This window comes from Leopardus geoffroyi, chromosome D1 (genome assembly GCF_018350155.1).
Source record: "Leopardus geoffroyi isolate Oge1 chromosome D1, O.geoffroyi_Oge1_pat1.0, whole genome shotgun sequence".
NCBI classification, from domain to species: Eukaryota; Metazoa; Chordata; class Mammalia; order Carnivora; family Felidae; genus Leopardus; species Leopardus geoffroyi.
Genome location: NC_059329.1, coordinates 111,329,927 through 111,355,229, shown reverse-complemented (window position 1 = coordinate 111,355,229; position 25,303 = coordinate 111,329,927). Strand labels below are relative to the sequence as shown.

Below are 25,303 nucleotides of genomic sequence, written 5' to 3'. Positions count from 1 at the left end.
GAGCGGACGTTAAGTCACAGGACCACAGAGTTCCAGAGCCCCAACTGCAAGAAGAAACATGTCTCCTCCTGACCCACTGCCTGCTGCCTCCCTTCCACAGGGAGGGTGTAAGATGGACCAGAGACTGGGAGGATGAATATTTTTTGAATTTTTATTCTCAGGCCGCTGGGTATTTTCTTGCCGATGTGACCCAGCCAGCAAGATCAGATGCAGAGGCGCTTAGAGAGAGGTCCTCTTGAAGACGACCCCTCACCTACTCACGAAACTACCTTGACAAGTCGAGTCCCTACGAGATGCCGAGTACAAGTCTCTACCAAAAACAGGCAGCCCTTCCTTTCTTAGTAAAACTTGGGGGAAAAATTTTTTAATGGGCCACCCTGATATCTGAAATTTTTTTAAATGTTCATTTTTGAAAGAGAGACGGGGGGGGGGGGGGGGGAGTGCATGAGCTGCGGAAGGACAAAGAGAGAGGGAGACACAAAATTTGAGGCAAGTACCAGGCTCCGAGCCGTCAGCACAGAGCCCAATGCGGGGCCTGAACCCATGAAGCCATGAGATCATGACCTGAGCTGAAGTCGGACGCTTAACCGACTGAGCCGCCCAGGCGCCCCCTAATGTTTGAAATTCTTAGAGGAGCTGACGGAGACCAAAAAAAAGTGAGAGAAACACAGACAGAAATGTCTCCCGGGAGAGACCTCAGATGAGAAGCCACACAGAGGGACGTACGAAGGCCTGATCGATGTCCTTTCTGATGTCTGCGACGATCTGGGCGCTGTCGCTGCGTGCCAGCACGGCGTCGAGGGAGTGCTGCTGAATGCACTCCAGCAGCCGGGCGGGGTGCCCGAGGCGCAGGACCTTCTGCTGACACCGCGCCAGCCGCTCTGCCAGGTTATCCACGGCGACGTTAGAGGGGGCACAGCACAGCACCTGGGGAAGCAAGGCTCGCGTTCAGTGACTTCTTTAACCACTCAAGTTCACGCTAAAACGGACCGGAAGGCTTGAAGGCCAAGAGAGGAGGATCGGAGCGTGTCCAAGAGGTCGTGTCAACGCATACACACACAGACGCAAGCGTGAGTGGACACGCCCCACAGGACACGTGCTACAGGGGCGTCTGGTGGTTCAGTCAGGGGAGCGTCTAACCCTCGATTTTTGGCTCAGGTAATGACCTCACAGTTCGGGAGTTCGAGCCCTGAGTCAGGCTCTGTGATGGCAGCACAGGGCCTACTTGGGATTCTCTCCTTCCTCTCTGCCCCTCCCCCGCCCACACACGTGCGCACACTCTCGCACGCAAAATAAATATTTAAAAATATATATATATTTTTTTTTTAAAAAAAGAACACATTACCACAGACTGACACAGTATCTGGAACTTTGGTCTTAAGAACTACTGAGGGGCACCTGGGTGGCTCAGTCGGTTAAGCATCCGACTTCGGCTCCGGTCATGATCTCACGGTTCGTTGAGTTCAAACCACGGGACGGGCTGTGTGCTGACAGTTCAGAGCCTAGAGCCTACTTCGGATTCTGCCTCTTTCTCTCTCAAATATAAAATAAAATATAAAAAAAAAAAAAAAAAAAGCTTTTTTTAAATAATGACTACTGGTGACCAAAACACCAAAAATGTTAAATAATTGGCAAATGGGGGAAAAAAAGGACTCAAAGATTAAAGTGTGCTCTGAAATTATTAGGTTTGGAGCATCCAGCTTCTTTTTTTTTTTTTTTTTTTTCAACGTTTATTTATTTTGGGGACAGAGAGAGACACAGCATGAATGGGGGAGGGGCAGAGAGAGAGGGAGACACAGAATCGGAAACAGGCTCCAGGCTCTGAGCCATCAGCCCAGAGCCCGACGCGGGGCTCGAACTCACGGACCGCGAGATCGTGACCTGGCTGAAGTCGGACGCTTAACCGACTGCGCCACCCAGGCGCCCCTAGAGCATCCAGCTTCTTACCAGTGAAATCACTTTATCAACTCACAAAGTGGTACGAGGGAAAAATCTTTCTGATGGGCTCAATCTTGCGTCTAGAACTCTTCTGTAGTGCCTTCCATCAGCAAAGAAAAACCTGAAGCTCCACTATGAAACACAGGTGGCGGGGGCTCCTGGGGGACTCAGGAGGTCAAGCATCCGACCCTTAATTTCAGCTCAGGTCATGATCTTACGGTTCGTGAGTTCCAGCCCCGCATCGGGCTCTGCACTGACAGTGAGAAGCCTTCCGGCGTTCTCTCCCTCTGCCCCTCCCCTTCACGGGCACGCACGCACTCTCTCTCTCTCTCTCTCTCTCTCTCTCAAAATAAATAAACTTTAAAAACAAAAAGCAGCACGTGGCAGCTGGCAGAGGAGGTGGAGAGGAGAGCCCTCCCGCACACACACAAGCCTCGGCGGCAGGCGCCCCCCCACCCCCCACCCCATCGCCTTCACCCCCACCGAGGGCCCAAGCGTGAGCACAAGCGTGTCCTGTTTCACCGTTTATGGAAACGGAAGGCATCCGATCAAACCACCAGACCTGCTTCCCACCAGCGAAGGGTCATTCATCCAGTTTTCAAGTGCCATTCACCTGACCGAAGCCACCGGACAGCCCCGTGACCACGTGACAGACCTCCCTATGCTCTCGACGGCAGCTCTGCCTTGCAGAGAAGCGTGAGGTACGGAGCAAAGGCTCTGGGGAGCGTGTCTGCCGAGTTCCAATCCTGGCCCTGCCACTCACTGTGACCGGGGCACAGGACCTCAGTGCCTGCTTTCCTCTGGGACCTGGGGGTGCCAACGGTCCCCAGCACCCAGGGTTGCCCCGACCTGAGCGAACACGCGGAGAGCGCTCAGGAGAACTGCGTCGTAAAAAGTCAAACGTTGACCATTATCACTCTAATTCTCATCACCATGTGACGTTTCTAGACGAGAAAGACTTTCTAAAGTCTTCCACGGGCTCAGAACCCACGAGGACTCACGTGGATGCACACGAGGACAAAAGACCCCGTCGGGACCACTGAAAACGTGCATGAATAACAGCATACGATCACCCTGTTCCACATCTCGGGAAATCAGTCACTTGGGCACCACACACGGGCAGTGCGCCCATTAACGGCAACACGTCTGTCTCCCTCGACCAACCGCAGGGCTCCTGAGGGCACGGACAGGCCTGCGCACAGCGCGGTCACAGCAAGCGCGCCGAGCGGAACCCTGCGGACCGATGCTCCCGAGCATGTGCCCTTCCCAGGCGCCCTGCAGCCGTCAGAGATCAGCCAGGGCCCAGCCCCACGCCCAATCAGTCCACGCTCGGGAACGTTCCTGACCAACCCCACAGCGCAGGCGAGGACACTGCTGAGCACCCGCGAGCCGGGCACATGGAACCCCTTCGCCCTGTCGGGGCTCTGGCGCCCACGCCCACCTTTAAGCCCCGTCTCACAGCCTGAAGGATGATCTCGACCACAGTGGTGGTCTTCCCAGTGCCAGGAGGCCCGTGGATGATGGCAAGTTCTTTCTGGGACAGCGCAAAGGAGACGGCTTCCTTCTGGGAGGCGTCCAGGGAGGTGTTACAGAACGGCGGCGGCTCTGCGGGAGGGGCAACACGGTCAGGCTGGGGCCCCGCACCCCCCGGCGCGTCCCCCCTGTGGACGGTGCGGGTGGAAGGAAGCGCGCACCAGCCTCCTGGGTCTCCCCGGGCATCAGCCCGTCAACACAGAACCCACCTGCTTTGTCTCCAGAAGCTTCCTCCCAGAACAGGAAGCGGCAGGCTGTGGACCACGGGCCCCAACCAGCCTGCTGCCCGCTTTCGGCCGTCCGGTCTCACCGGAACCCAGCCACGCCCGTTCGCTTACACGCGGCCTCCGGCCACCGCCAAGCATCTCCCTCGTGTGCCGGGTGCTCCGAGAGCGGGCCCTGGGCGTCCAGCTCTGCCCCCAGCACCCGCCGCAGGGCACCCGACCCCTGAGTGAGCACAGCTCCCGGGCACAGCGCCCTGGTCGAGGCAGGCCGGACTGAAACCAGCTTGGCAAGCAGCAGCGATCACCTGACCCGAAGTCCCAGCGCGCCCCACCTCTTGGAACCGCATCCCTTTTCCTCAGACACCTGCCATAACCGCCACGTAGCGTGCGCCTTAAAACACGGCAAATAAACTTCTAATTCAGTTTCCCGTGCACAGCAGCCTCTCGATAAATAGGTGACAGAATAAAATGTTGAGACGTGAGCGCTTTCAGAATCTGGAGGAGTACCATACGGCGGCCACATCTTCAAAGGATACTGGCACGGCATCATGAGGGCGTGAATGAGCCCCGCCACCCCAGGCAGCAGGGACAGACCGAGCGCTGCCGAGTCAGGAGATGGACGAGTGTGACATCGCGGGCGGTGCTTGGGGAGGCAACAAGCCCCCTCAAAACTGAGGCTCTTCGGGGCGCCTGGGTGGCGCAGTCGGTTAAGCGTCCGACTTCAGCCAGGTCACGATCTCGCGGTCCGTGAGTTCGAGCCCCGCGTCAGGCTCTGGGCTGATGGCTCAGAGCCTGGAGCCTGTTTCCGATTCTGTGTCTCCCTCTCTCTCTGCCCCTCCCCCGTTCATGCTCTGTCTCTCTCTGTCCCAAAAATAAATAAACGTTGAAAAAAAAAAAAATTAAAAAAAAAAAAAAAAAAAAAACCGAGGCTCTTCAAGACCACTGAGGGGTATGAGAAAGTGCAGGAGAGGAAGGGGAGCACGTGCGTGTCCGTGTGTCTGTACGTAGAAAAGACCAGAACACGTGCAGCTTGAAAGATGCCGAAAAAGTAACAAAATGCACTTAGAACGGAGACTCTTCAAACAAACAAACAAAAAACACTACTGGGCAAACGCTATACCCAGCCATCACGTATTTTCGCGGATCACTGAGCTAGAACATCCTCACATTTCAAAACGATGCATTTAGGAACACTCGAGAGAACGTTGGAAAGTCGATGGAATGAGCTGCGTCTTGGCACCGAGTACTAGAGAGTCCGGTTCACGGGAGTCAAAGAAATTTAAAAAAAGACACAGACATTCCCTCCAACTGTACATCCTCAACCTCTTGCTGAAACACCCCAGCTCACTCTGCTCTCAGTATTTCCGGAGTGATCTCGTCGACCAGGGGAGAAAAGGCTCTTACGTGTTTCACTGGCAGGACTGGGGGGTGATCCACCGAAGACGACCTCTATGAGGGAGCTCGCGGGGCCAGAATGATACTTCTTTAGGGAAATGAGAGCTCTGCCCAGGGAGAAAAACGAGAATTAGGAGCTGGGTGAAAACCAGCCATTGATTCAGTGCCCGAGCCCCTGTCCCAGCACAGCCACCTGCAGCCACCACCCCCTGGGAGGGGCACCGAACGACTCCAGACTCAACTCGACTGCACTCCTTTCCACCACAGGACAGGTGGCCAGGGTGAGTGAGCCACGTTAAAGGAAAAAGAACGTGTGATTCCCAGGCTCACTCGCCCTTACTTTTTCAGCCGCTTATAAGTGACGTCGTTGGCGAGTTTTAACAGTCTGTAGGCACGCTCTCGGTCTAAGCTCAGCTGGAAATCATGGGACTCATCAAAGGCTACTGTGACCGATCTCTGCATGATCCGGGTCAGGATCCCCGTGGCCAGCTGACCGCCTTCGTCATACAGACCCACTATATCTCCTGCAGGAACAGAGACTCCGGTTATACAAACACTGAGCCAAGTTAAACTGTGAATTATTTTCTATGATAAATTCCAGCATTATTTCAAATACCCTGTTGACTTTCTTTAGAAATGAAATCAATAGCGATAAAAAAGTTTAACTGACATCTAAATTACGTACAAAAGTTGACTTGAGGTCAATGAACTATTTAAAGCAGACATGCCAGGGACAACACCTGGGTGGCTCAGTGAGTCAAGTGTCCAACTTCAGCCCAGGTCGTGATCTCATAGTTTGTGAGTTCGAGCCCCACATCAGGCTCTCTGCTATAAGCACCAGGCTCACTTCGGATCCTATGTCCCCCTCTCTCTCAATCTCTCTCTCTCAAAAATAAACATTTAAAAAAAATTTTTAACAAAAAAATTAAGACAAACATGCCAGTCAATAAAACCTTTTGAAGTGCCTACTCTGTGCTAGGCACTGGTCTAGGTGCTGGTCCAATTAGAAATAAGACACACGTGTCAGCACTGGAGGTTTCAAGGAATTATGCAGCCCAGGAGGGGATGGAGAGGGACGGGGGTGTCATTTTATTAATTTTTAATTTTTTTATTTTCAAAGAGAGAAAGAGAGAGGTGGCATGCACAAGTGAGAGAGGGGCAGAGAGTGAGGGAGAGAGAGAATCTCAAGCAGGCTCCGCAACGTCAGCACAGAGCCCGACGCGGGGCTCAAACTCATGAACCGTGAGATCATGACCTGAGCCGAAATCAAGAGTTGCATGCATAACCGACTGAGCCGCTCAGGCGCCCCAGCGTGTCATTTTAGAAACAGGGTACGGCAAGGGCCCCTGAGTGGCCACAGGTAAGCAGGATGGGCCCTGAACGAAGCAGGGGCCACGAGCACATCTAGAGGAGAACATTCCAGGCAGAACGGGAGCATCAACGGGGGGACAGAGGTCATCTGCTGCCCACTCAAGTACGGATTTCCCCACTTCCCACAGTAACTGTCGGGTGACTCGCCCATCCGCCGGGTGACTCTGAGGGGCTTCCCTGATGCCAGGGACGGAGCACACAACCTACACCTCAGCCAATCACTGCTGCCACGTCCCTGGCCACAGGGACTGCTCAGAGATGAGCACGGGACCAAATGTGAGCCCCCTGAACACGGTGAGACTATTGCTTGGCACCTGCCAAAAAGGCCCTCCCTCTGTCCAGCTGGACCAGAAACCTGAGGGCACACGGGGGCTATAACTGCTATCATGTGTCGCCTGAGAAGGAAGCCACCCCAGGACAGGGCAAAGCCAAGAAACGGAGATGGGGCGCCTGGGTGGCACAGTCGGTTAAGCGTCCGACTTCAGCCAGGTCACGATCTCGCGGTCCGTGAGTTCGAGCCCCGCGTCGGGCTCTGGGCTGATGGCTCAGAGCCTGGAGCCTGTTTCCGATTCTGTGTCTCCCTCTCTCTCTGCCCCTCCCCCGTTCATGCTCTGTCTCTCTCTGTCCCAAAAATAAATAAAAAACGTTGAAAAAAAAAAAATTTAAGAAACGGAGAGAAGTCCGAGCGACCTCCCGTGGGCCCTGAAGCCAACCTTCTAGCATCATAACCAACGCAATCTTTCTAGCCCAAGCCAGCGTGGCCTGGGTTTTCATCACCTGGAAGGGGAGACATTCCGACCAAAACAGACTCCACTCTGAGATAAAGCCAGAGCCACCCACACGCTTACATCCCACTCATTCCGTGTCTGAAAGTGTGTGCCCCAGGTCAACCAGGCACCAGACGCACTGACCCTGCGCTGTTTTTCTTCAAGCAGTGAGTTTCACTCGCACCTTAAACCTTTTCTCTGTGTTCTCCCCAACTTGATAAAGACAGACAGCAGGTGGCAACAATCCCCCAGGGGCAGAGTCCCGTGGACCCCGTCCCTACTGTGACCTCCCCACTAGTGCCCTGAATAGGCGTCTGACTTCGACTCAGATCACGATCTCGTAGTTGACAAGTTCGAGCCCCGCGTCGGGCTCTGTGCTAACAGCTCGGAGCCTGGAGCTGCTTCGGATTCTGTGTCTCCTTCTCTCTCTGCCCCTCCCCTGCTCACACGCTGTGTCTCTCTCTCTCCCCCCGACCTCTCTCTCTCAGAAATAAATAAAAACATTAAAACAATTTTTTAATTAAAAAAAAAAAAAAGGAATTTACATTTCTAAGCTGAGCCTTAAAACTGCTCTTCCGAAGACGAGAAACTAAGCTCCACCTGGGTCTGGCCCACAGACTCAGCTACGCGGCAGATTCTCAGCCGGATCCTTTCGCGCCCAACCGCCACTCCCTGACTCCCATTTCCGAACCATTCGCCAACCTTGTGGATCACACTCCGTGATGCTTGCTAACTGTATACACCACTGGATGCGTTTTCACTTTTGGTTTTCAGAGTTTACAACCCCCCGCATGGACGTTCAACCCTGACGGCGAGGAGGAAATGTGCCAAGGCGCCCCCAGGCCCGTCGGCAGCGGGCAGGCAGTGGTGAGTTCTAGCTCGCTTAACAAGAACACGGAAGACCGGACTGCAGCCAGCAGCCCCCCTTGACCCCCCATCTCCAAATCCAGCCACCACTCCCAACAACCGCGGGCAGGAGTTTGGGAAACCCGAATACGAAATCAAAAGCCCATCACCACCAAAACAAGGCGGACTCTTCTAGAGCAAGTCCAGCTCCTCCCGGCCGCTGCTCCTCTCGGGCAGGGCCGGCACAAGGGTGCCCCGAATACGCTCGGCATGAGAGGCTGTGGGAATACAGGAGACATGCTGTACCACAGCTGCCCAAGACACGCACGGCAACAGTCACGCGTAATTCTGCCCTTTCTAGTAGCCGTGAAAAAAATAATCTTCAGGAAACAAGTCAACTTATTTTAACGATGATATACTTCATCCGATATATGACAAACACTGTTTCAACAAGTAGTCAGGTTTCCAAAAGATTACTCTTCCGGGGCGCCTGGGGGGCTCAGTCGATTAAGCGTCTGACTTGGGCTCAGGTCATGATCTCACGTTTCATGAGTTCGAACCCCGCGTCGGGCTCTGGGCTGACAGCTCAGAGCCTGGAGTTGCTTCAGATTCTGGGTCTCCCTCTCTCTCTGCCGCTCCCCCGCTCACGCTCTGCCTCTCTCTCTCTCAAAAATAAATAATAAAATATTTAAAAAAAAAAAAAAAAAAAGGTTACCCTTCAGATAGCCTAGACATCTGTGTACCCCATCTCCAACTGGGTGCGCACGGTATGCCTGCGGCAATTGCGACCCACGTCTCAAGTGTTCGATGACCACGTGTGGCCAGTGGCTGCCGTCTGGACGGCGCTGACCTAGACTGCCAAAAAGCCACGTGACTGGCGAATATCTAACTAAGGGGTCTTCACTGCGTTGCTTTATTCCCCAATCAGTCATGCGTAACCCAGCCTTTACAGAGCGAAAGTTGCAGTCGGGAGGCGAGCAGTAAACAACATATGCCCACGTCACAGACGCACGGACCGGAAGTAAAGCTGTTGCTGGGAAGGGCCGTGGCAGACGCACATCTCCTGGGCTCGAAGGTGACCAGCAGCCGCCCGTACAGCCCGGTCCGCTGGCTGGACACCTGCAGCTTCAGCAAACAGACCCCTCGGCTCTGGAGCTCTTTCAGAGAGATGTTTTCCTGCCAGGACCTGGAAAATACCCAACACTGAGAGTTCAATACTTACACTCCATCAGCTCGTATTTCCACCCATATGGGAGGAAGGAAAAAGGGAGAAAGACACAAAGATCTGTGCACAGGCACCAAGTAAGACCCCAAGGGGGCTCCACACCTGCCCCTCGGATCGGGCTCCCCCACATCCTCCTGCCGGTAGACCTACGCGCTGGCCCTGCTCTGCTCTGACTGCACGTCCTGGTTCCCACCTGTCACTAAGTCCATCGTAGCCCCCCCCCCACCCCCCGCCAACTGCACCCTCGCGAATCCGCCTCTGCCTCAATCCTCCCCACCGTAATCCTGGTTCAACCCACACCAACTACATCGTCTGGACTAGACAGAGCCTCCTAACTGCCTCACCTCTGGGGCTTGCCCTGTCCAGTCCCAAGCAGCAGCACCCAAGCAATCCACCCAAAACACGTTATCTATTCACCCGCCTCCCCTCCCCCCACCCGTGAAAACGAAGAGAAAACCTCACTGAAATGCAGCGGGGAGGCCAGAAGGGGGAGCTGCACCTACAGATGTCAGCGACCAGAACTGTCAGTGACAGACCCCCCACAGCAAAGGGGCCAGACCATCCCACAACAGGAATGATGCACCCTGCAACTCCTACAAGAAATCCACTGCCCCTGGACGCAGCCAGCGAGAAGCGGCCGTCTTCCCGAACTCGTGCCCCTTCTGTAACGGACTTCAGTTCGAAACTACCCCTCCCAACTCCTTCCTCCACAAAATAAAGGTCCTCCCCTTCCCTGGTTGCACTAGCCTAGAGCTTAGGCCACAGATTCCATGTCCAGAACTGCAATCCCATCTTGCTAAGAGAGGAACTGGCTGTTTTATTAACCCATCTTGCTAAGAGGAAGGAATAAACCCATCTTGCTAAGAGAGGAACTGGCTGTTTTATTTCTAAGGTGAATACCCCACCCTCTTACCTGTGCGGAGAGCCGGCCTCTGCACACGGAATATAACACAAGCTCAGCCGCAAGACCCTTCTCAACCTGACCGATGCCTACCCTTCTGTGGGTGCTCACTAAGCCCGGCACTGAGCTGGGCACCTGACAGCAGGCCATCTTGTGCTCACAGCAAACCCATGAGGTGGGAATAATCCCACTTGACAGGCGAGGTGGCTCTAAGGCTCAGAGACGTAGCCTGCGAAGTCACACAGCCACACACAAAGCAAAACCCATCGATGTCTGCAGTGCGGACCCTGGAATCAGACTCCTAGCCTCCGATCCTGCCTCCACCTGTGTTAACCTGAGCAAGTGACTGAACCGCTCTGTCACAGCCTCCTCGTGCACCAAATGAGAAGAACACTGAGGTTTGAAGGAACGAGGGTCTGGAAAGAGCATTTGCAGGGAGCGCTCCATAAGCCCTGGCTATTACTTCTTCAACTAAATGAATATTCGCGTTGAGAAGCAAGCCGGGCTCTCTATGGCACGCACCCTCAGGTGCAAGGCTGCCCTCCCATCTCATCCAGGAAGGCTCCTCAAGGCTCCTCAAGGCTCCTCTCTTTCCTCTTCTATCCAGGAAACCTTCACTCCTGTTTTTCTGCTCAGGCACCACCTGTCCCCAAAGCCAGCCTTAGCCTCACCCTCCCCAAGGGGAGCTGGTCGCCATCCGAGCTTGCACAGCCCTTTCCGCACACACAGCATGAGTGTGCCCAACTGGAAGTAACGGTCCAGGCAAGCCCACCTCCTGCCCAGGCCCAGGCCCACTCCCTGCCCAAGGCCAGGCCCACCTCCCCCACCTCCCCCACCCCCACCACTCCCCGCCCAGGCCCAGGTCCAGGCCCACTCCCTGCCCAAAGCCAGGCCCACCTCCCCCACCCCCCCCCACCCCCCCGCCCAAATCCAGGCCCTTTCCCTACCCAGACCAGGGCCCAGGAGGCCGCATCGTCGCCCTTTCCCACCCGCCCGGCCCCGAAAGAGAGAAGGGCTGAGGACGCTCTGGGGGCAGGGGCAAGGCCTGGGACTGGAAGTTCGGGGGTGGGGGCTCCAGGCCAAGAAGAAAGGACTTCCTGAAGGCCCCAAACCGGTACGGCCGCCCGGGAGGCGACAGGGTCCCATCTCCAGAGGCGGCCGAGCCCCCCCCCCCCCCCGCAAACACACACACACACACACACACACACACAGCTCCGCGGGCGGGACTCGGGGCAGAAGGGCAAATCCCGACCGGTCCACCCAGTACCTGCGCTCCTCGACCTCCGCGTCTCTCTCGAGCTCCAGCAGGTCCAACTGCTTGCTCACGAAGCTCTCCACAGCCGCCGAGGCCATGACCGCCGCCCGGCCCGGGCCCGCGGCGGCAGAGGTCCCGCTGCGGCGCGCGGCGGAGTTCCCGGCCGGGCCCGGTGCGTCGACGCACAAGGTTCGCGCCGCTGCCGCTTCCGCTTCCGGCCGAGGCCGCGGGAAGATGGCGGCGGCCATGGCCGCGCGGGCCGTGCAGGTCGGCCTCGGGCGGCTGGCGTCCGCCTGCAGCCGCAGCGTCCTGAGCGCGTCGGGGCCCGGAGCGGGTGAGACCCGGGCGGCGGGGTGAGAGGCGGGGTCGGGGCGCGCGTGTCTGTGTCCGCCCCGGTGCCTTCGGTGTTGACCGCTTTCCCTGATGCGGCGAATATAGCACCGGCCCTGCGGTGGGTGAAACCTGGGTTCGGATCCTGGGTCCTTTAGGAGCTTAGCTGCTGACCGCAGCCCTTCAACTTCTCTGCAGGCCCTGTGTTACCCGGGGGGGGGGGGGGGGGGGGGGCAAACTGAGGCTCGGTTCAGAGAGCTTAGGTAACTTGCCCAGGGTCACACGGCGGGGAGGTGGGGGAAGAGAGATACAGACCTCCAGACGCCTGTGCTTTACCATCGCCCCCGGGCTACGAGCCACTCTTCCAACCTTCCCTGTCCCCGTCTGGAAAATGGTGAAGGGTTTTTTTTTTTTTAACTGTTTGTTGATGAAAGAGTGCAAGCGGGGTTGGGGCAGAGAGAGGGGATCCGATGTGGGCTCTGTGCTGACAAGCAAACAGAAGCAAGCCGCGAGTGGGGCTCCAACTCACCCACCGTGAGATCATGACCTGAGCCACCCAGGTGCCCTGGGGAAACTTGGCTTTAAGTTGGCAGGAACATTTTTACAAAAGCACTGGAAACCACTGCTTTCTACCCCCACGTAAAACCACCCCTGGAATGCCGTGTTCAAGTCCGGACGCCCACTTTAAGAAACACAGACAAAGTGGAGCCTGCTTACGATTCTCCCTCTCTCCCTCTCTGCCTCTCTCTCTCTCTCTCTCTCTCTCTCTCTCTCCCCCCCCCTCTCCCCTTCCCCCTCTCCTTCTCCCCCTCCCCCTCCCCCTCTCCCTTTCCCTCTCCCTCTCCCCCTCCTGCCTGCTTCTCCCCCCTCCCTCTCTCTGTCTCCCTCCCTCTCTCCCTCCCTCCCCCCCCCCACCAGCCCAACCCCACTTGGACACTCTGTCAAAAAAATAAACTTTAAAAATATTTTTTAAATACACACATTACATAGTGTGCTGGAAGCTGATAAGTCTTACAGAGAAAAAGAAAGCATAGGTTGGGAGGGAGGGGATCAGTTTTAAATAGGATGGTCAAGGAAGCCTCTCTACTGAGACAGTGTTTGAGCAGAGACCCAGAGAAAAGAAGGGAATTAGCCTTGTGGATTGCGGGGGAGGGAGGTTCCAGGGGAAGAACGGTCAAGGCACACAGGTTTTGAGGTGGGCATGTGCTTGGCATGGGCCTGGCATGTTATGGGAATAGCCAGGCAGCCTGAGCGGCGGGTGCGGAATGAACAACAAGATGGGCTCAGAGAGACAGGGGATCACGCTGCCCGTGCCCTGTAGGCCACTGCAAGGGCTTTGGCTTTTTCTCTGAATGAGATAGGAAGCTCGTGGAGAGTTCCAGCACAATAGTGACAGGATCCGACCTAGGTTTTAGCAGGATCACTCTAGTTGCTGTGCAGAGAAGGGAGGTAATGGGGAGAGCAGGACATTAGTGGGAATTCAGGCGGGAGGTGGGGGTGGGCTGGAGAACGTAGGTGGTCAGAACCCGGATCTCTTGAAGAGGAGAACCAGGAGGAACTGCCAATAGCTGTGAAGGCAGGAGAGACGAGGGTCCGAAATGACGGAGACTTTTGGCCTGAGCACCTGGAGAGATGAAGTTGTGGTCACGTGAGATGGGGAGGAGAAGCAGGCCCTCGGGGGAACCTGGAGCCTTTGTAGGTTTCGAGATGCCTGTGAGACTCGCAAGTGGTGATGGCAGATGGTCAAGTGGGGAGTCAGGTCCAGGCTGCACCTTAAGCATACTGGTGGTCCTCAAATCCATCCAGCTAAGTGCAGTCACCAGACGAGTGGTCGTAGAGAAAGGAGAGAGAAGGTCCAAGATCTAAACCCCAGGCGCAGCGAGGTAGCAGAGGAGAGGAGGAAACCAACCCAAGAGACCCATAGCTGGGAACACCTGCTAACAGGTAGCTACGAAAGGGTGAATTTCATGGTATGTCAATTATAGCTCAAAAAAAAAAGATGCGTCAATAGATATAGGAAACATTTGACAAAAGCCAACGTGTGTTCATAACAAAAACAGAAAAATAGATACAAAGGAAACTTTTTTTTTTTTTTTTAATTTAAGTAGGCTCCATGCCGAACATGGGGCTCAAACTCACAACCCTGAGATCAAGAGTTGTCTCCTCTGGTACACGGAAGTGGTTCCGTCAGGTAAGCATCCGAGTCTTGAGTTCATCCCAGGTCACGATCTCACGGTTTGTGGGACCCAGCCCCGAATCAGGCTCTGGGCTGACAATGTGCAGCCTGCTTGGGATTCTCTCTCTCCCTTTCTCCGCCCCTCCCCCACTTGCACTGTCTCTGTCTCTCTCAAAATAAAAATAAAACTTAAAAAAAAAAACGTTGGGTCCCCTGGGTGGCTCAGTCGGTTGAGTATCCGACTCTTGGTTTCAGCTCAGGTCATTATCTCAAGTTCGAGAGTTCAAGCCCTGCATTGAGCTCTGTGCTGACAGCGGGGAGCCTGCTTGGGATTCTCTCTCTCTCTCTCTCTCTCTCTCTCTCTCTCTCTCTGTCTCCCCCTCCCCGCCCCTTCCCTGCTCACTCTCTCTCTCTCAAAATAAATAAACTTTAAAAACGTTTTTTAAAAAAGCATCCGATGCTTGATTTCCGTTCAGGTCATGATCTCACAGTTCATGGGTTTGACCCACATCAGGCTCTGCATGGAGCATGGAGCCTGCCTGGGATTCTCCCTCTCCTCCCCTCGCCGGCTCATGCTCTCCCTCCCTCTTGCAAAATAAGTAAATAAACATTTAAATTAAAAAAAAAAAAAAAAGTCAGACGTTCTACCAACTGAGCCAGCCAGAGACCCCCACAAAAGAACTTTAATAACAGAACATCTTCAGAGGTAAATGAATAAATAAACCCTCAACGGCCACTGAGTTGCTGCTCTTTTTTTTTTTGCTCCTAAGCTCTGCATCTGATTTCCAGGCTCTTGACTCAGTAGGGGGTGACTGCCTTTGTCCCTTGGTGTATTGGTCACCTGCTGCATAACAAGTTAGTCCAAGACCCAGCAACTAAAGACATCTAACTTTATGTCATACCGCTTCGGATGGTCAGGAGTGCGGGAGCAGTTTTGCTGGGTGGTTCTGGCTCTCATCAGATGGCAGTCAGGCTGTCGGCTGGGGCTGGACAATCGTTTCTTTTTTTTTCTTTTCTTAATTTTTTTTTAATGTTTGTTTATCTTTGAGAGAGAGGGAGAGAGACACAGAATCCGAAGCAGGCTCCAGGCTCTGAACTGTCAGCACAGAGCCCGACACGGGGCTCGAACCCACGAACCGTGAGATCATGAGCTGACACTCAAACAACTGAGCCACCACCCGGGCGCCCCAAGGACAGTCCATTTCCAACCTCACTCCTTGCCTGTCGGCAGGAGCCCTCCGTTCCAGTCTTTTATAACCTAATCTCAGAAGTTCTGCGACATCACTTCAGTCACAGAGACCGGCTCCATCTGAGAGGGACAGTACAGGGGTGAGAATAGCCCCTCGGGCCGTCTTGGAGGCCCAGAACAGCATCTGAACCTGCTGGGCACCTGGTGGTCAAGGAGTGGAATCGTGGGTGAGGGATTCCGGTTTGGGGCTCTTTTCAATGATGCGGTCAGGGGCACGCGGCTGGCTCCGTCAGAAAGAGACTTGTGACTCTTGATCTCGGGGTCGTGAATTTGAGCCCCACATCGAGTGTAGAGATTGCTTGAAAACTTTCGATGGTGTGATGAGCACATCTCAACACACACAAGCAGTAACTAAGTGACGTTCTTTTAGCTTCGGTGACCTAGATTATTCCACAGGCACGTGATAGTGTGGTGGTCTGACTCGGGCACCAGCAAGAGTGTTGTGTATTTAGCTTTGTGAAGAGCTGTGGCATTTCATACCAGTAACTACCCCTTCTTCTTGTCCCCTCAGCTTCCCTGGGGTCGGCTTCCCGAAGGTTCGGTTCACAGAGCACTTCAGTTCCACAAGGGTAATGTCCAAATGTGGGTTCGGGCGACCCTTCGTTTGTGGGACTGTCGTTCTAAAGCCAAAACTGCACGTGTGTGGGTTTTCGAGAATATGTAACTTTTTTGATAGTGTTTTTCTAAAACCTTCGACGTAAGTGTGGATGGGGCGTCGAGAAACCCGAAGACGAGTGTGCTCCCGGGCCTTACTCAGCTCTGTTTTATTAAGGAAAGTTTTCCAACTGGGAGTATGGAAGGTTGTATCAGAATTTCTAGGAACAGCTTAAATACCACTGGGAAGAGCGTATTCAGTATTAAAGCATCACGCTTTGGGGAAAACTACAGGAAGTGAATCTGACAAAGTCACGCCCTATACAGCGTAGCAGTTAAGTGAGGAAGCCCCGCCTCCTATCCCGGCCCCGCCTCTCGCAGCCTGGGGCCGGTCCCTGGGCGGGTGGTCCACTCTGAGCTTCGTTTCCTCTTCTGCAAGATGGGAGTGATGTTCGTGTCCATCGCGGTGGAGTCCTGTGAGTACTCAGTAAATTTCCACGTCTAAAGAGCTTAGGGCGGTGCCTGTCGGACGGGAAGTTGTCCCAGAGTGTCAGCTGCCCCTGCGTCACAGGATCTCAGAAATGGAGACATTCAGGGCTCTCTTACATTGAGAAGTCGAAAGACAGAACCTGCTTACAGAGAGAGCCCCTGAAGGGGGATTGTAGTTAATTTGCCTGATTCTTCCTATTTTCCCACGGGCCTCCAGCTCGCCAGTCTTCAGTGGGGTGCCGCCCGACCCAGCAGGGGGGCCAGGGCTCCCGTGCACAGACTCCGTGCCTCCTGGTCCGTCAGAGGTCATTGCCTAGCCGCAGAGCCAGGACGTGTCTCTGGGAGCTCCGAGGTCAGCACAGCGGATGAGCCCGGTTTAATTTTGTGGCCAGCGGACCCCGTCCCGGAGAGCGTTTGACTCACGGGTCTGTGTCGAGCACCTGCTGACCGCCAGCGACATGGGTCCTGCTGCGCAGTTGGCGGCTCTGCCTGTCGAGTGGCCTTTTCTCCTTGCTGGAGCTCTGCAGCAGAAACGCCGACCTGTCACCATCTGGCAGCAAAGGGACAGAAGCTCTAAGATGCTCTCCCGAGCTCTCCCCTCTTTGCAGGCGACAGTAGTTGGAGGCAGGAGTAGATCGGGAGGTCAGAAAGACCCCGCAGCCCTCTTTGCCTCCAGGCTCCCGGCCCGGTGCACCCGGCTCCCATGCCGCGGGCAGATGCCTGGCTGCGGCACGGGACAGACCCGCGACGGCACTGCTGCTGCTCCTGAGCGCGTCCCCGCTGCCCAGCCTTCCGGGCACACTGACCCTCCTGACCCTGCCCGGCCCCGGGGGGGGGGGGGGGGCTTTTATTCCCATTTGCTCAGTGAGACAAACCGGCCCGCAAGCTAGTGAGACGCTTGCCAAGGTCGCGTTACTCTGGTGGCAGAGCTGGGCTTCAGATGCAGGCCTGCCTGGTTCCTGTCCCCCCATGAAGGCCGAGCAGGCCTCTGCCAGGTGGGAGTTAGAGGTTCGGGCTGGCGGGGAAGGGGGAGAGCACGGGAACGGTCCTGACGTTGGAGTCCTGCCCTCAGGGCCCTCAGTGTCTAGATGAGACACAGGAGCCCGGTGGGCTGGGGGGAGGGGGGTGCTGAGAGCTTCTTATCTTCATGTGGAGTGTTGGGGGGAGGGGAGCACAGCGCTGCAGCCCTTACCTCCGAGCACGTGTGCCCTGGGGACACTGAGAGGACCCGGCTTCCTCGGAAGGGCCACCGGCCCAGAGCGTGGTTATTCCAAGGAGGGGATCTTCTGGAATAAGATGGTCAGAATTCCGTTTTAATTACCAGTGATTAGTGCGTGTTCCTTGGAATCCCTGCTCCTTCCGAGAGGCTGTGCAGGAGCCTGTCCTCGGTCGTCACGTGGCAGCACGGCCATGAGTTTGCACTTGCCATGCCCCCCCCCCCCCGCCCCCTGGCTTGGGAGCGCAGCCCCGTCTCACAGATTCTGAACGGTGACACACACGTGCGAAAACGTTTTACAGGTACGTTCCTGAAACGTCGCTGAGTTCACCGCCTTGGCCAGAAGTTGTTCTGCCAGACCCAGCTGAGGAGACCAGACAGCACGCAGGTAACGGGGGCAGAAGCTGGAGGGCGGTGCCCCCCTCCCTGACAGAGGCGGTCACCTGGCCGCAGACAGGACGTCGCGTCGCCGGGCGCTCTGAGGCCCAGTGTGAATGCTCGGGCCCATTTTCGCCACCGAGCACAAAAAGTTAAACCGTCGTTCACATAGCAAATACTCCTGAGCACCGAGCACGTTCAGGGCAGGCTGCGTAAGTGAGGGAGGGGCCCCCGGGCCATCCGTGCTTCCCGCCGCTGGTAGGAGCACGGGGTCAGGGACAGATCTGTCCGCGATCAGAAGAACAGGGTGCACGGCGGGCAGCGGGAGCCCGTGCCGTCCTGGGCGTGGGAGAAACCGTCGGGGTGTCGGGACGGGTGTCCGCCCGGGGCTTGTGGCCGTGAGGAGGGACGGTGTGGCCGGCCGCCGTGGCTGCCATGAGGGGGCGCGGCACCCTCGGTGTTTTTTACAGAGCTAGACACGCAGGGTAGCGGGTGGCGTCTTTGAGATGCCGCGCCGGCTAAACAGCGTCCTGCCCTTCCTCGGTGCGGCTTCCGGCCTGGACTCCGCTTTCAGGGCAGGAAGGATGTCTTCCTCCCCTGCGCACCCAGCCCCGTGCAGGCTGGTGGGTCAGGGCTCCGCAGGGGCTGTGACCCGAGCCGGGGTGGCGAAGCAGGGAGCTGTGTGGGCAGAAGCTCCCAGGTAGACCCCAATCTATGCGGCATAATTCTGGCTTTTCCTTATCTGCAAAACGGCCTCTCCTTTCGCTTTGCCAGTCCTCTGGCCTTTTCTTAGTAAAGATGGGGAATCGAACAGGGTGAAGGTTTGTCCTCCCCAGAGTCAGAGAGACAGTGCTCAGGCCAGAGCGGGGTATCGTGTGGGGTTGGGGACTTGGTCTGGAAAAGCCCCCCGTGTCCCGAGCGCCTGTGCTCCTGGGAGTAGCGGGCTGACACTGCCCGCAGCAGGGAGAGGAAGCAGCCCCCGGCTGTGAGCTCCCCTTTCGAGGGTGCCAGCTGCCAGGGAAGCTTCCCGTCCCGCTGGGAGGGAGCAGGGGCCACGTGGTCCTGTACCACGGTCACAGCGGCTGGGGCCGGGTGGGGTGGAGCGGCTGCCGTCCCGGTCATGAGTAGCTGACCGACCCGGCCCGGTCCTGACTCTCCCTCTCCCCCCGCCCTCCCCCCCCCAGAGGTTGTGGGGAAGGTGAACGAGCTGATCGCCACCGGCCAGTACGGCAGACTCTTCGCCGTGGTGCACTTTGCCAGCCACCAGTGGAAGGTGACCTCCGAGGACCTGATTTTAATTGACAACGAATTAGACGTCGCGTGTGGGGAGAGGATCCGGCTGGAGAAGGTGAGACCGTCAGTGACAGTCACCAGACGTGCCATCCCGCTCCCCGGGCGCATCACTGGGGAGGCTCCCTCAGGTCGGCGGGTGAAGGCAAGCATCCCCATGGGGCAGGAGAGCAGCATCCTCCCCGGGGCTGGCAGGCAGGGAGGGGCGGGCGGCTGCCCCCCCCCCCCACCACCCACCCAGGAGACCCTGTCACAGGGAGGCAGGCAGCACGTTCCGCAGAGGAGAGTGCGTGTGCTGATTCGTCTCCCGTCTCCGTAACGTGCTCCCACAGAAAGTAATGGGCGTCCAGGTGAACACGCAGACTTTCAACCCCATGTTACGGGAGAAATGTTTCAGCTGGACACCACTCTGGCCTTCGAATCGATGGCTGCTGCTTTTTTTTCTTTTTTTTTTTTTAATATTTGAGAGAGAGAGACAGCACGTGCATAAGCAGGGGAGAGAGGGAGAGAGAGAATCCCAAGCAGGCTCCACTCTGTCAGCACAGAGCCCGACGTGGGGCTCGATCTCACTCGATCTCACAAACCATGACATCACGACCTGAGCCAAAATCCAGAGTCAGATGCTGAACAGACTGAGCCCCCCCAGGCGCCCCTGATGGCTTTTAAACAGAGAGGACTGAATTCAGAGGCATTTCCCTGGGACTGACTGATCTGACTGGCCGTTCTACACCGCTCCGTCTGTGAACTTAGCGTTTCTACCCGTCACTTAGGATTCTGTTTGCCGCTTTGGGCGGCTCGATTTGTTTTTGGCCTGTTCTGCTTATAAAAGTATGTAAAATTTAAGTTCTCTGCACTAGGTCGTTTCTGTAGGACAAGTTTAACTGTTAGCGTAACGTACCATAACACGTGTGGTTTTCTCATTAAGACTTCTTCCTTTGTGATTGCAGACTCTTTATGTGTTACACCAAGCAGAGCATTAAATTCTGTTTCTAAGAAGTTCTTCTCCCAGCCTGTGATCTGAGCCCAGAGCTGGACTAATTAACTGTTTTGGACATCAGCAACCCTCAGGACTCTCCTCTCCTTAATGACACAGTGACCGGTCATGAGCTCATGAGCACGAGCGGGTTTACTCTGTGATGTCTAAAGTAACGGGAGCCTTTAAGAGTGTATCTGTGAAGGCTTCTAAAAAGGCTTTTTGCTTTGTTTTTTTTTTTTGTTTTGTTTTGTTTTCCCAACGTTTATTTATTTTTGGGACAGAGAGAGACAGAGCATGAACGGGGGAGGGGCAGAGAGAGAGGGAGACACAGAATCGGAAGCAGGCTCCAGGCTCTGAGCCGTCAGCCCAGAGCCCGACGCGGGGCTCGAACCCACGGACCGTGAGATCATGACCTGAGCCGAAGTCGGACGCTTGACCAACCAAGCCACCCAGGCGCCCCCCAGTAAAAAGTTAAAAAGAAAAAAAAAAGAAAAGAGCCACCATGCGCACAGACAGTGAACGCACAGCCCGGGGTGCACAGTCACCGGGTCGAGGGCTCGGTTTTTCCTGCCCCGGCTGCCGCTCGCCAGCTCCTGAGCGGCTCCCGTCCCAGGCACCGACTCATGAGGTAGCCTGGTCGGCGGCATGCCATCGGCACACTGTCTCATTCTCCAGGGTGTTTGTGTCGCCGCCTGATCGACGAGCTCTCGTGTCACTTGCCGGTAACGTGTCTGTTTCGCTCTGCAGGTGCTGCTGGTGGGAGCCGACGACTTCACGTTACTTGGCAAGCCGCTCCTCGGGTAACACGCTCGCTCCCGTTGGCTTTGTCCAGGACCCACGCGGGCCACCGCAGGGTCGCCGGGCAGAGGATCCCCGGACCGCAGCGTTGTCCCGTTAACTAACTTATTACGGCCCTTAGGATTCGTGGACGGACTGTGCTGCGATCTGCTTGCTGGTTTTGCTTTCTTTTTGTTTTGTTTTAATGTTTGTTTATTTTGAGAACGAGAAAGAGGGAGAGAGGGTGCACACACGCGTGCAAGCAGCGGGAGGGGCAGAGAGAGGGAGACCATCCCAAGCAGGCCCCTTGCTGTCGGCTCAGAGCCCGACGCGGGGCTCGAACTCACAAACCGTGAGATCGTGGCCTGAGCCAAAATCAGGAGTCGGACGCTTAACCGACTGCGCCACTCAGGCGCCCCTTTTTTTTTTTTTTTTTTTTCAAGTAAACTCTCCCGAATGTGGGGCTCGAACTCACAACCCCAACATGAAGAGCCATGTGCTCCACTGACTGAGCCGGCCAGGCACCCTGATGCTGTTCTTTTTTTATAGTGTTGAATTGTATAATTCACATACGACACGGCGTTCGTTTTAGGTGTGTGGTACCTTCATACGTTGCAGAGTGCACACCCCCCACGGGCCTGGTCACCGTTTGTCACCACACGAAGCGATTACAGCCTTATTGACTGTATTCTCTGCTGTAGTCACGTCCCCATGACCGATTGATTTCATCACTGGGAGTTTATCCCTCTGCACTTATTTTGCCAGTCCCCCCAGCCCTGTCCTTTCTGCACTGATCTTGATCAGGCTGCTACGTGCTTTTCAAAATATCTGCAGGGAAAAGGACATGTCACTTTTATAACACACACACACACACACAACAGTAAAACTTCATTTTGGAAATTCTTACAGAAAGCATTAGTAAGCTTGAAAAATAATCAAAAGGGTATTTTCTGTCTTCTAGAAAGGATCTCGTTCGGGTAGAAGCCACAGTCATTGAAAAGACAGAATCATGGCCAAAAATCAATATGAAATTTCAGAGAAGGAAAAACTACAGGAGGAAGAAAGGTAAGTTAGAGAAAGTGTGGCTGGCACCTTGTTCGTGCTTCGCCAGGGGTACAGCAGCCACACCCCAGGGAGGGAGCTCTGCCCAGCCTCACAGGTCTGACGGGGACGGACAGGTGGAGGGGTGCAGAGGGAGGGCCCGGGAGCCTCAGGCTCCCCTCAGGTGGCAGGGGGTGAGGTCAGAGGTCGGAGAGGGAGAAGCAAAGCCCACCGTGGACCAGGGGGAGCTGCGTGATGACGGTTCGGGCAGCTTGCAGCGTGAGGACAACGGGACAAGGCAGGGCCTGACCCGCGGTGGCCGACCGCCCGAGCCGCGCAGGGAGGAGGCACCCTGGCGCGGTCCGGGAGACCCAGGGTGGAGTTGGGAGCAGCGAGTCTGAGGGGTGACTTCACAGCAGAGACCTCGCTCGTGCGTGTCACCTGTGCGTGTCCCCCGTGTGGGTGCACAGGCAGGGGCTCGTGAGCAGCACGTGAGGGAACAGAGGAGCCGTGGGGTGGGCTCAGCGGCCAGTGAGCGGGAAGGGGAGAGGAGGCCTCATCCCGGGGCGTTTTGGAGCGCGCTGCAGGAATGAGGCAGAGGGTGCGATGCGAGGGGTCGGGAAGGCGAGAGCGTCCCCTGAGCAAGGGCAGGAGGCCGGCTTTCCCCGCCCAGCCTCTTGGCGTGGGTGCCAGGCTCCACGCATCCAGGGTAGAGGGCACCGGAGCACCTGGGCTCACAGGGAGGAGGCCCCAGGCGGGTCTCAGTCCAGCCGGCACTACCCACCCTCTGCCCCCCCCGTCTTGGGGGAGCGCCCAGCCGAGGCCTGGCCCGTGCCGCCCCGTTCTTTTTGACCCCCACACGTCACCCTTCTTTGCCCCAGTCCACGGCCACCTTCCGTTGCCCGGTTAACTGACAGGGTGGGGGCTCCTCGTGTCTGGGACGCGCGGGCTGTGGAATCCTGCCTCCGGGAGCACAGGGCACCCACGGTCCTTGGTGACGCCGTAAGGGCTGCCTAAGCTGTTCATGGTGGGGAGTCACTAAAATATCCCGAACCAGTAGGCCGGCCTCCCCGCAGGTCAGGCCAGGAGGAGCCTCTCTACACTCTGCCGCCATCAGGTAGCCCCAGGTTCGGGCAGACGGGCCATCCGCCCCCAGGCCAGGACGCTCCTGGCCTCTGGGCCCTGGTGTTGCTGTGTCTGATGGTGCCCGTGGGCCGTGTGGGCAGAGAGGAAAGCACTCGCCACGACGCGCTCACGGCAGGTGGCCGGCGGGGCCCACACGTGCCTGCCGCCTGGGGAGAGCCGGTGTGAGGCCAACCCCACGGAAAGTTCGGGTGGCCCAGCAGCAGGGTTTCACTATAGCTCACGAACAGCGGCAGAACCCGTGGCCAAGCGGTGACCCTGTTGTCTGTCTTTTCCAGTTATCGTGAACCCACAGACTGTCCTCCGGGTGAACGCCATTGAGATCACTCCGTGTTTGTGTTGATCGCGAAGCTACTATTTACGGAGTATGAAAATAAACTCCCGTTTTCCGGAGACCGGGTTTCTGAGTGGTGACGTAAAATCTCCGCGTGCCCGTGACAGGCCACTGCAGCTTGAACCCCCGTCTGTGAGCATAGTTTTTTAAGCAGCCAGCCTCCCGGAGCCAGAGAAGCCTGGAATTCGGGAAGAATGACAAGCACGGCCCTCCCGGGGCTGCAGCCTGGAGGCTTGTGCAAGGGACACTGGTTCTCTTGGCTGTCCTTCACCCCAGCGCAGGCGGTGGGGCCCGAGGGTGTGGAGGGGGGCGCAGCCGGGACCCGGGAGCCCACGCCAAGAGAAACAGTCCGGCTTCCACTTCTGGGCAAGATGGGTGGACAGAAAGCCAGTGGACCCCATCTCCGAGTATACCTGTGTCTAGTGATTGGGTTTTTCAAGAAGCTGGGGTTTGAACCTTCTGGGGCCAGCGTCCCTGTTCTTGTCCTTTGCTCTCGGTCCATCAGGAAAAGAGGGTTGCGGTGCAGGGGGGTGGCGCTCTCACCAAGGGCGGAGCAGCGGGGACGGGAGGAGGGACAGTGGGCAGCCTGGAGCGGTGAGGGGCGGGAGGGGTTCCCAAGTGGGTCCTGGAAGCAGCCGCCTGTCCCAGAAGCCTTTGGGGCCACCCAGATCTGTGTGCTGGGAGTCAGGCCAGCTAACCCTCCAGGCAAGGAAGGACGACAGGTCCTGAACCCAGAGTGGGCCCGGGACAGGGGGAGCCAGTGGGGGAGAGGGGCTCTCCGATGGCAAGGTCCCCTGTTCTGTGTCCTTCCCGGAGGCAGGGCCTTCCTCCCAAAGAACAGTTAGGGCTTGTAAGTCGCACAATACAACCTTTTGTGGAACCGGAGTGAATGCTTTCTTCGGCAGGAGTCGTGGGGAGTTGCTGGGGGGGGGGGGGGGGTAGTCGCCTGTCAGGTCCTCCCTGCAGGGGGGTGGGCAGGGGAGGGAAGGAAGAAGACAGCTCTGTAGGCGGAGGCCCCCCCCCCCATGCCGGCCACCCTTGGGGGGCTCTCCCTCCCACAGTGCCCTCCGTGCACAGCAGGGGGCGCAGCCCTGCAGGATGGGGCCGCACAAGTGGGCAGCAGGCCCCCCCGCCCACCGTGATGCTGGGTGTGAGGGGTGGTGGGAGCCAGCCCCGGAGCGTGGGGTGCACTCCCGCCGAGGCCACGCCAGGAGCTTCTGAGGACCGTCCTCGCGCTGACACATTTGAGGACGGGGTCCGCCTTCCACGTTCTTTGCCTTTGGCGCACCCACGCGCCGGGACGCGGAACCGATTCCGGCCGTACCGCTCAGCTCTGGAGCCAGACGGAGCCGGGCGTGCGGTGCCCGCCTCACTGGACGGCTGTGAGGACTCGGGTGACCAGAAGTGACCACGCGCACCACCTAGAAAGAGGCGGAACCCCCGCTCTGGGGAGCTGGCCGGGTGCCCACGAAGCATTGAACATACCGCTGCTGAACTGGCGAAAGTTTGCTCCTTTTAAAAACTGGACGAGGCCTGTTCACAGTAGCCAAAATGCAGAAAGAACTCGTGTCTGTCAACAGGTGGGTGGATAGATGTGGGCGGTGGGCACACAGTGAAATGTCGTACAGCCCTAAAAATGATGGGGCCCTGACCTGTCACCACACGGGTGAACCTTGAGCACCCAATGCCGAAAGCCACCAGTCCCAAAAGCACACAAACCGTATGATTGCACGTGTATGAAACGTCTAGAATTTGCAAATCCGTAGAGAAAGCGTAGAGGTTCCTGGGGGCTGAGCAGCGGCGGGGGGGCGGGAAGGAGACGGGGAGTTCTTGCTGGATAGGTACAGGGTTTCTG

General features: G+C 56.8%; 2 protein-coding genes across 7 annotated transcripts in view; one reads left to right on the top strand and one right to left on the bottom strand.

Moving 5' to 3' along the window:
- The window catches only part of IGHMBP2 (immunoglobulin mu DNA binding protein 2), a 97,551-nt gene extending 85,917 nt beyond the window's left edge, over positions 1-11,634 (bottom strand). For 3 of the 6 annotated variants that reach the window (XM_045486204.1, XM_045486201.1, XM_045486203.1), the window contains exons 1-6: positions 11,468-11,633; positions 9,091-9,260; positions 5,431-5,614; positions 5,100-5,197; positions 3,380-3,543; positions 727-927 (exon numbers count right to left, since the gene is read on the bottom strand). In XM_045486204.1, the coding sequence (XP_045342160.1) occupies positions 727-927; positions 3,380-3,543; positions 5,100-5,197; positions 5,431-5,614; positions 9,091-9,260; positions 11,468-11,553 (903 nt within the window). In that variant the 5' untranslated portion in view covers positions 11,554-11,633. Of the gene's footprint in view, positions 1-726; positions 928-3,379; positions 3,544-5,099; positions 5,198-5,430; positions 5,615-9,073; positions 9,261-11,467 lie in introns of those variants that run through there. The other 3 variants (XM_045486202.1, XM_045486205.1, XM_045486206.1) reach the window with 3 other exon arrangements.
- Positions 11,635-11,655: 21 nt separating this feature from the next.
- On the top strand, positions 11,656-23,507 carry MRPL21 (mitochondrial ribosomal protein L21). Its single transcript, XM_045486213.1, has 7 exons — positions 11,656-11,789; positions 15,722-15,779; positions 17,812-17,897; positions 19,072-19,235; positions 20,901-20,953; positions 21,892-21,995; positions 23,393-23,507. Exons 1-7 carry the CDS (start codon positions 11,690-11,692, stop codon positions 23,455-23,457), a joined length of 630 nt encoding a protein of 209 aa, XP_045342169.1. The 5' UTR covers positions 11,656-11,689; the 3' UTR covers positions 23,458-23,507.
- The last annotated feature ends 1,796 nt before the right edge of the window (positions 23,508-25,303 follow it).

Coding starts and splice junctions, on each gene's coding strand:
- MRPL21 (XM_045486213.1), top strand. CDS start 11,690: ATGGCGGCGGCCATGGCCGCGCGGGCCGTGCAGGTCGGCCTCGGGCGG. Junction 11,790..15,721: donor CGCGTCGGGGCCCGGAGCGG/GTGAGACCCGGG, acceptor TTGTCCCCTCAG/CTTCCCTGGGGTCGGCTTCC. Junction 21,996..23,392: donor AAACTACAGGAGGAAGAAAG/GTAAGTTAGAGA, acceptor TGTCTTTTCCAG/TTATCGTGAACCCACAGACT.